The sequence below is a fragment of the Papaver somniferum genome, chromosome 1, assembly GCF_003573695.1.
Source record: "Papaver somniferum cultivar HN1 chromosome 1, ASM357369v1, whole genome shotgun sequence".
Taxonomy (NCBI): domain Eukaryota; kingdom Viridiplantae; phylum Streptophyta; class Magnoliopsida; order Ranunculales; family Papaveraceae; genus Papaver; species Papaver somniferum.
Window position 1 is genome coordinate 59,461,063 of NC_039358.1, and position 9,632 is coordinate 59,470,694.

The 9,632-nt window shown below is 40.7% G+C and overlaps 1 protein-coding gene across 1 annotated transcript; it reads right to left on the reverse strand.

Moving 5' to 3' along the window:
• Positions 1–559: 559 nt before the first annotated feature.
• Positions 560–3,972, reverse strand: LOC113318970. The gene is made up of 5 exons (XM_026567301.1): positions 3,480–3,972; positions 2,473–2,711; positions 1,761–2,156; positions 1,416–1,631; positions 560–943 (listed from the first exon to the last, which is right to left on the reverse strand). The coding sequence occupies exons 1-5, from the start codon at positions 3,970–3,972 to the stop codon at positions 560–562; spliced, it is 1,728 nt and encodes a 575-aa protein (XP_026423086.1).
• Positions 3,973–9,632: the final 5,660 nt, after the last annotated feature.

Consider the following 9,632-nt stretch of genomic DNA (forward strand, 5'->3'; position numbering starts at 1 on the left):
ATGCGTTAGTTCTTGCCTCTTGCATTTTCATGCGAACTATGGTGCATGCCATGGATTCCCAGCCTTCCTAGGCGAAGGGTTTAAGTTTCCCTGGAAACTGTTTATTCGTGGGTCTTATTTGCCTCCTAATCTGAGGTCTTACTTGCCTGTTTCGTTTGTCTTATCTCGTCCATATGTAAATCAAACATAAAAGATATTCTATTAATAATCTTTATTCAACTACAAATTCTCTTTTGACATTATAATTTTATCTATGGATAATACTTCTTGATATACACGGGGTTCCAAGGGTGATCCAATTTTCGATCTTGTCTTTCGATCTCGCAGTATATTATCTTCCCTTCTGTGTCTGTGCCTTTTCCTTCGCAGTCTGCTAATTCGTATGCCCCATTTCCAACTACCCTTTTCACGATGTATGGGACTTCCCACGTAGGTTCCAGCTTCCCTCCTGATCCCTTTTGATATGGTGGAATCTCTCGCAATACAAGTTCTCCTGGCATGAAATTTCGTGCATTCACTCTCTTGTTATATTCTCTTGACAGTCTTTGGTGATAGTTCGTCATATGCTGTAACGCACTCTGTTTTCTTCGAGGTCATCCAATTTTGCGAGTATTAAATCTGAGTTTAGCCCCTTTTCCCACGCTTCTCTTCTGGTTGTCAGGAGAATGGCCTCCGCTGGCAAGACTGTCTCCATTCCATATGTCAAACAAAAGGGGGACATTCCTGTGGCGTCACGTCTAATGGTTCTATAAGACCATAAAATGTTTGGGATTTGCTCACACCATCCTTTATGGTGTCCTTCCAACTTCTTCTTCAGCGTGGACGCTAATGTCTTGTTCGTGGCCTCCGCTTGCCCGTTATTCTGTGGGTATAGCGGAGTCAACTTCCCAAATTGGATCTTAAAGGCGTTGAATAACATTCTCACATTCTCCCCTTCGAATTGCTTTCCATTGTCCAAAAAAATTAGTACCAGTATCCGGAATCTACATATAATATGCTCAAGGATGAAATCGTATACATCTTCGTCTCTCGTGTGTTGCAGTGCTTTAGCTTCAACCCATTTCGTAAAATAGTTTGTTGCCACTATTAGATATCGTCTCTGCTTAGTCCCCGTTATGAAAGGTGGCGAATGGCCAAACACTTAATACAGAGTTTAAGCTAGTGGACGGAGCATGTATCCTTTTCCCATACCTCTGGCATGCCTCGCATCTCGTGGATATGTCTTTTGCGTCTTTGTGCATGTCAGGCCAAAAGTAACCTGGCGTCCTTGTCTTGTAAGCTAACGATCTGGTCCCGCTGTGGTTGCCAGCGTCTCCATAATGAATCGATTTCATGATCTCTAGTCCCTCTTTCTGCGACAAGCATCTCATCAAAGGGCCCATATATGACCTTTTGTAAAATATTCCTTCTCGTACCTCATAATTCGTGGCTTTGCTTTTAATCTTGTTTGCCTCCTGCCTATCTCGCGGAAGATCTCCTCTCGTCAGATAGTTATATACATGGGCTCGCCAATCGATGTCATCTACCTCCACATCTCCTTCTTCAATGATCATAACCCTAAGTTCCTTCTCTTCCCTGCTCACTGGTGGCTGCATCAACCTTTCGATCCGGATATACCCCACTTTCGGGTCCTTAATCATTGAAGCTATAAAGGCGAGAGCATCCGAATGTATGTTATTGTCTCGGCCTATGTTCCTTCAAATTATGCTTCGTATCTTTGCAGAATATTCCTTCACGAGTTGTAAGTACTTTTGCATCACCGGATCAACCGCATTATACCTTCCTTCAATTTGGCGAATTACCAACTGTGAATCGCTAGTAATTCTTACGTCGTCCAGTCCCATTTCGATCGCGATCCTTAAATCTTGTATCACCGCTTCATATTCAGCTTCATTATTAGTTACCTTGTACTCCAATCGGAAGCAAAATACAATTCTGACCCCTGCGGGCGAAGTGAATACTATTACCATGCCTCCTTCGAAGCTATTTGAAGATCCATCAACGAAGATCTCCCATCTTCTGTGGTTACATTCCTGTAGTAAATCTTTAGGATCTGGCCGGCTTTCGTCAACGTCGATCATTTCTTCTATTCCTTCGTCTTCCTCTGAAGGAAACTCAGCAAGAAACTCTACAACGATGTGTGAATTCGTTGAGGTCTGCACTTCGTATTTTAAGAGTTAATTAGTATTTGGGTCCTAGATTTTGGTACCTCTTTGAGTTTGGGTCCTAAGTTTGTCCGTTTTAGTGTTTGGGTCGTTGACCCGTTAGTCAAACAAGTCAAATGGTCAAATAGTTAGTACTCGTTAACATCCGTCAAACCGTTGGTTTGAGATTTTTTCAGAAGCTGATCCGAAACTTATGCAAGGATAAGAACCCAAAAATAGTTAGTGAATCAGTAAATCTCTTTTCCATCTAACCAACCAAAAATCAACGCTCATATCAGTTACAAAAATGAATTCCGAAATAAATAACCATCCAATTGTTGATATCCATGACTGCAAACCTAGAACCAGTGGAAGTAATTGTTAAATCACTATCTTCATCTTCATTATTTGGTACGTTAGGAATAGGAAGTAGTGAGTTCAGTATACAAGGTCCTAGTGCTGTAGCAAATGGTGCGTCGTGAGAAACACATGCCCTGCATTTGAAACTACTTCTCTGCCAACTTAAAATCATCATAAGCCAGCTAGGTTTTTCTTGAAACTGATGAACTAAAATGGATTTTAAAGAGAGTCAAAAACCTTACTATTATTAGTTTAACAAGATGATTATTAGGTCGAGAAAGTGGAGAAGGTTTAATGAAGAGTCAATTTAAACAAGAGAAATCATGATTATTATTGAAGGTTGAAAATTTGGGTTTTCTCCCTAAAGCAGCAGAAGAACCATTCCTCTCTCATAGTGAGCTTGAAATCCCCAAACCCATCCACCTGATTCACAATCCGTTGATCTTTATACGAGATGAGGATGACCTTTTTCTACTTGATCTTTCTTTTTTGTAAGATCTTGTTCCACCTGCAAACCTACCCAAATCAAAATAGAACCCTAAAAAGCTAATCTCAATAAAGAAAAAGCCTGATTAAAACTAATTAGCAAGCAAAAATAAGTAAGAGAAAAAGAGAGCTGTGATAGAATGATTGATTACACAGTGTGGTTTCAATTGGCTGGTGCGAATATACTAACGGGAGTTAACTCGAACTGACAGTTTGACCAAACATGCGATTGACTCTGTTTGATTAACGGGTCAACGACCCAAACACTAAAACGGACAAATTTAGGACCCAAACTCAAAGAGGTATCAAAATCTAGGACCCAAATACTAATTAACTCGTATTTTAATCCAAACTGGTCAATCTGGTATTCCATCTTTCAATCCTTCCCACTCTCTTCGAGTTCTTCAAGACAGACTCTGTGGGAATTCTTCTTAGAACCTTGATTTTATGAGTTTGGAAATAAATCCGTAACTTTTGCGATGTGTATACCAATGCCAATATCAACTTCGATCTTTGGGTAATTTCTCTCAGCAGGATTAAAAGTTTTGCTGACGTAAAAAATGGGTTTTTCCACCCCCTCATCTGTGCGAAGTAAAATCGTACTAAGATCATTTGGTGTTACCGTGAGACAGATCAGCAACTCCTCCCCTGGTTCTGGTTTTTGCAAGATTGACAGTTTGATAAGGTTCTCTTTGATTTTCTTCAATGCTTCCTCGCATTCCTGCGTACATGCAAACTTCACCCCCTTCTTTAAGATGTCAAAGAAGTGTTTGCATTTGTCTGATGATCTTGAGATGAACCTCCCCAACGCTGTCAACTGTCCGTTCAACTTTTGCACGTCCTTTATGGTTGCTGGTGACGACATCTCTAATATTGCCTGCACCTTAATTGGGTCCACCTCTATGCCTTTCCGCGAAACAATATGACCTAAGAACTTCGCTGATTCGACTCCAAAAATGCATTTGATCGGGTTTATCTTCATTTTATATTTCCTCGTATGTTCAAAGATTTCCCTCAAATCTTCCACATGATCTCTAGAATCCTTGGTATTCACAAGCATATCATCAACGTAAACTTCCAACTTTGTGTGCACCCACTTTGCAAAGATCTTCTCCATCATCCGTTGATAAGTCGCCCCTGCATTTTTTTAATCCGAATGGCGTTCTCGTGTAACAATACAACCCTCTGGGAGCGAAGAAGGCCGTATGCTCTTGATCTTCCTCGACCAAAGGTATTTGATTGTACCCACAATATTCGTCCATGGAGGACAGTGTTTTATATCCCGCCGTCGATTCAACCATTTGTGAGATATTTGGCAGGGGAAATATGTCTTTGGGACAAGCAATATTTAAGTCACTGAAGTCGATGCATATCCGTATTCCGTTGTTCTTCTTGGGCACTATCACCATATTAGCGATCCAATCTGGATACTTCGCTGGCCTTGTAATTCCCGAGTCCATCATCTTCTGAAGTTCTTTGTCGATTTGCTCGTGATAAGTTGTTGCTATGTTCCTTATTCGTTGTCTTACTGGCTTAATCGTCGAGTCTAACTCCAATCTGTGACATGCCACTCGTGGATCAATTACTGGCATCTCATCCATGCTCCAAGCAAATACGTCGCAGTATTCTTTTAGCATCTCAATCATCCTTGCTTCTTCTTCTTCCTCCATTCTCGTCCCAATATTTACAATTTTAGGTTCGTCATTATCCCCTAAATTTATATCCTTCGTGGGTTCTACAGCTGCGAAGTTCATGATTGGTTCACTCATTGGGGTCGGTTCTTTCACTTGTTTATCCGGTTCTCCTTCCTTTTCTGGTATCTCGCTGGGTATGGCCCACCCTTCTTTCGTCTTTGCCATGTATACCATCAGTTCTTTTTCCTTCTTTGACTCCAGTACGCTCTTCCTTCTTTCCTTCCTCCTTTTTAGTCTTTCCTCGTAATTTTCAATATCCTTCTCGCCGCAGTCCTTCGCGTCTCCCAAATTTCCTTTTATCTCGCCAATCCCAATTGGAATTGAGAATCGTATCGCTTGGATATAAGTCGATGCAACACCTTTTATTCGATGAATCCATGGCCTTCCCAAGAGGGCATTATACGGCGACTCCACGTCCACCACACAGACAGTAACTTCCGTCTCTAGCTCTCCCGCGAAGATCTTCACGCATATTTCACCCTTTGGTTTTGTTGCTACCACGTTGAATCCGTATATATTGTACGCCGAAGGCATCATGTCAGAATCCTCATATCCCAAAGCTTTAAATGCAAGATAGAAAAGGACGTCCACCGAGCTTCCCATGTCCACTAATACCCTGTCCATAGCCCAGATATTTCCCTTATCGCTTCAACCCTCTTTTTCTCGTGAGTTTTCGCCAATGGTCAAGGTGATGACCAAGGAATCTGTGTGTGAGATTCCTTCCCCTGGTGGATCCTGCGCCGAGAATGATATTTCTCTTTCTTGCCATTCCTTTAGAGATTCCCTTTTCATCACCGGGAATATCTCATTCCCTTCGTAATCCCTTTTATACACTTTCGAGAGCACGTTGTCATGGAAATTTTGGATGTCTCCCTTCGAGTGTGCTATGAAGTTACAGCCGGACTTCCACATCCGTTTGTTTATTTCAATCTGGTGCCTCTTTGTCTGGATTCTATGATAATCATGTTGCGGTGGCGACGGCAGCTCATGATCCTCCACGTAGTGTGCGAGCTTCCCTTGTTCAATGAGTCGAAGTATGGTCCTTCGGACATTCCTGCAATCGTTCGTATGATGTCCATGAAAGCAATGATATCGAAAAAACTCATGGCTCCTTTTTCCAGGTTGTGGCTCCCTTCCCAGGTTTGGTGGGGCGGGGATTTCTTCAGTCAAAATGACTTCCTCCCATACCCTTTCTACAGTTGTATTGAGTCTCGGAAGTTTCAACTTAGTCCACACTAACATGTTCGATCATTTCTTTGTTTCCTTTATGTTCTTCACCTGATAATATCTCACCTTATCTCCTCGGAGCTTTTGATTTCTTTGTTGCGACCCCTTTTGCTTTGTATCTTGATCCTACCATTTCAATTCCTTGTCTGGCGTCGAGTCCGACTCTGTACGAGCAGGATCGGCTGGCACGTCTTCCTCCGTCCTTTGTGAGTTCCCCATCTGCACCCTAATACTCCGCAGCTCATGTAAGATTTCCCGATCTAAAATCCTTCCCCTTACTTCGTCTATGCTTTCATCCTCACGCCTCCTTCCATCTTCGTATCTTAACATTTGATTTTCATATCTCGCCTCTAATAGTAATCTCCTCAGATCTCTCTCCCGATCACAGCCTTCTTGCAGCCTCCTCTGTGTTCTTTCTTCTTTATCTCGTCCATCTTCTTCCTCGTGATTTTCATAAGGGTCATATCTTTGGCGTGAGATCCTCCTTAGAGACGAGATGGTTATCGCTTCCTAACTCGTATCTCCTTCTTGCAAGTTTCCAATCACCATCTTATTGCGGCGTTCGTAATCTTGTTGTGTCGCCTGACCTCCTTGCTTTGCCAGCCTGCTTCTCAGGTTCGTATCTTACTCATCTTTCCTCCCGACGGGTTGCCTCAATCGGTTCTTCTGGCGTCATGCTCTCATCAACAACATCCTTTCCCATTTCTTCTCGGGTCGCTCCCTTTTTCGTGATAGCCCCACCTTTCATGATTTGGAGAGGTTCCTTCATGAGTTCAGCATCTTCACTCGTCTTACCTTTTCGTCGGCTTGCGGTACTTTCCCCATCTGCAACTGATGGCTTCTCTTTCATTTCTTCTCTCTGTAATTCCACTGCTTTCTCCTTCTTACCACCGTTAGAGGTTTCGCTCGCCCTGCTCTTTCTGCCATCATTTGACCCTTATTTAGTATTTACCAACCAATTATCCGCATGTTGTTTCACCGATATTCTCTTTCAGATCTCAAATCCTGGACGTGAGCAAACTGCAAAATCTATGAAACTCCAATGTGTACAACAACTCGCCTAGATCTTAAGCTATCACGACTTTGAAACGACTTCAGCTTTTCTCAACTCTTAGATGAGGATAAATCCTCAATCTAATTCCCTGTTTCTGGACGCCAAAATGTAACTACTGAAAATCCAGTAGCACACCCAAATAAGAAACGAAACAGATCTAAGACATGGTAAGAGTTTTGGATCAGAAATTCTTTATTGATTAACCACTCCAAGTAGTGAAAAATACAAGTTCTTGAATACAAGGAAACCCTAATTTCTCCCTCTAAGCAAAGCTCTCCCCTCTCCCAAGAATCCGACCTCTCATACATTTCCCAAGGACCCCTATTTATGACCAATCGACCCTAATGGCGTACAACTCATTTTACTTCGTCTGGATCTCGTAGAGGTGCTTTACACTTCGCCTAGATCATTTTCCATAAAGTTTTCCCCTTTCTTTCGCTGAAAACTTTGGGTGTTTGTCGGGACAGCTGTCTCTTTTCTTGCTCCATAATTTACCGACTTCGCCAATTATCTTTTCAGCCAAGTAACCTTATTTCGCCATTTATCTTCGTGATTGGTATCTTGTCGGGTACTCCAATTGATCCTTCGCAACTTAGATCCTTCGAGTGAGTTACTTCGCCTTAATATGCTATCTCGTGCATGGTTTTTCATTTCATCAGTCAGTCAATAATGACGACCCTGACTTGATTTGACAAGTCACTGATGAGGATTTTCAGGAAATAGTGCAAGATCTTTCGGCAGGATTCTCTTGAGTGACTCGCGTCTTCTCCTACGTCCACATGGAGAATCGTATCTTTGGTATCTACGAAAAAAAACATAGGTGGATTTTATTTGTATATTTTCAATCTAAAATCGTCAGTTTCTTGGACACCCTTAACTGACCATAACCATCAGAGTTAAGCCTAACCGACAGTAGGACAAGTTTGCGTAACGTAAATGCATACAAACTATATTTTGGCACTTTATTTTGAAAGTATGCAAATGATAGGCAAATGACTAGTATTAGGATATCTGGATATGCTTTGGGGAAAATAAAAGGCATATCCACCATTCAAGTGCTTCCAAGTGTTTCTTGGGATTTGAAAGGGCGAAGGACGACGTATTCAGTTAACTTTTTGAAATAACAGTAACCGAAGCAGCTGTCTCCGGTGTCCATTACAAAATCTTAATGCAGTTTATCAGCCCTAGACATATCACACTATAAGTTAACTGGGGTTCATTTTCGGATGGGAATTCGGAGATAGTATATGCGTATGTACCATATACATATATTGTACTTGTATCTTCTTTCAATCTCAGCAGCATTCTTGCAACGAATCTCGCCATTTCTGGGAGAAATTAATCAAAGGTTCAACATGAAGAAGCAAGTACGATTTAGATAATAATTAAACTTTATCAATTGTTAATGTACTAATTAAGATTTAATTTTTGAAGTATCTAAATCTAAACCAGTTTTGGTAGAAAAACCGGTGTGCGCCATTTCTGATTTTCCGAGCATGTGGACGCTTCCTAGAATCCACATATCTAAACATAAACAACTATTTTTTCCTTTAACCTAATGAAGCAATGGTGCTATAAATAGATGGTAGTATTGGCTATTAATCTTCACCTCAAGCTATCCATTAATCAACATACATTTAGCATTAGAAAAGCCTTGGTAGTCTTCAATTTATTCATTCATAACAATGGCCGCTGCTAAGATTACATTGGTTTTCTTTATCTTTGCTTTGTTCGCTATTTCTGCCAACTTGCGTAAGTATATATGTATACATGCTATATTTTCTTATAGTATGTTTTTGTTGCTGGTCGATTCTGGATTAATTGCTGCGTTTCGAGAACTAATTTTTTTTTCATTTTATTTTTATGAATATGCAGAGATGGTATCAGCAGCCGGGATTCAATGCGCTACTGACTTGTCCTTGAATCTGAATATACTGAACGGGTGCACTTCGGACACTCAATGTCTTGATGCATGTAACAAGGAGTGCCTTGCAAAGTTTAACGTCAATGCATCAGCTTCAGCATGTGTTGCTGGTCTCCTTCAGCTCCTGGTTAAGAGCTGCTCTTGCTGCTGTGCTTCAATCTAGAGCATTCGCTACTCAATGAGTAGCTAGTTTATGACCTCGGCCTAGCTATACGCTAACTATGGGGTTATAAAACTATTGCAATCCCACTAAAAGGAATGAAAGAATCTTAGAATTTTAAAATAAAAGCAGCAGTTTAAATATTAAAAGAAAATTAATTTCGTATAAGTGTGCGCTATACTTGAATAGCTATTATACACTTAGCTGCTAGTTAGAGTCTTTGTGTTCGTCGTGCTGTATTGATATGGATCATGTAATGATTTTTCATCTTAATCTCACTTAAGCTAGTTATCTTCATCTTATGTGTTATTTGTTGATTCGATCACCACTTATCTGTAATTTGTACGTCTTCTTATGATTCTCTATGACATACTCTGTTTAGTATAGCACACATCTTAAATATTTGATTGAGAAGAAATAATCATATGTACCAAAATTACATACTATCAAAAAGGGTACGCCACTATACATTTGGACTTTAAATGAGTCTATTGATGCAATAGACTTTCCCATGAATATATACACCAATCAAGGTGATATTTAAAGTGCTTGTGGATTGCATTGTTATTATGGCAGCTTTGAT

What these genes read in the sequence shown, in the direction of transcription:
- LOC113318970 (XM_026567301.1), bottom strand. Translation starts at nt 3,972, where the DNA reads ATGAAGATAAACCCGATCAAATGCATTTTTGGAGTCGAATCAGCGAAG. An exon ending in CGAAGTTGATATTGGCATTG is followed by an intron (nt 2,712 to 3,479) that starts GTATACACATCG and finishes AATCCATTTTAG; the next exon opens with TTCATCAGTTTCAAGAAAAA. An exon ending in GCAAAGCCACGAATTATGAG is followed by an intron (nt 944 to 1,415) that starts GTACGAGAAGGA and finishes GACAATGGAAAG; the next exon opens with CAATTCGAAGGGGAGAATGT.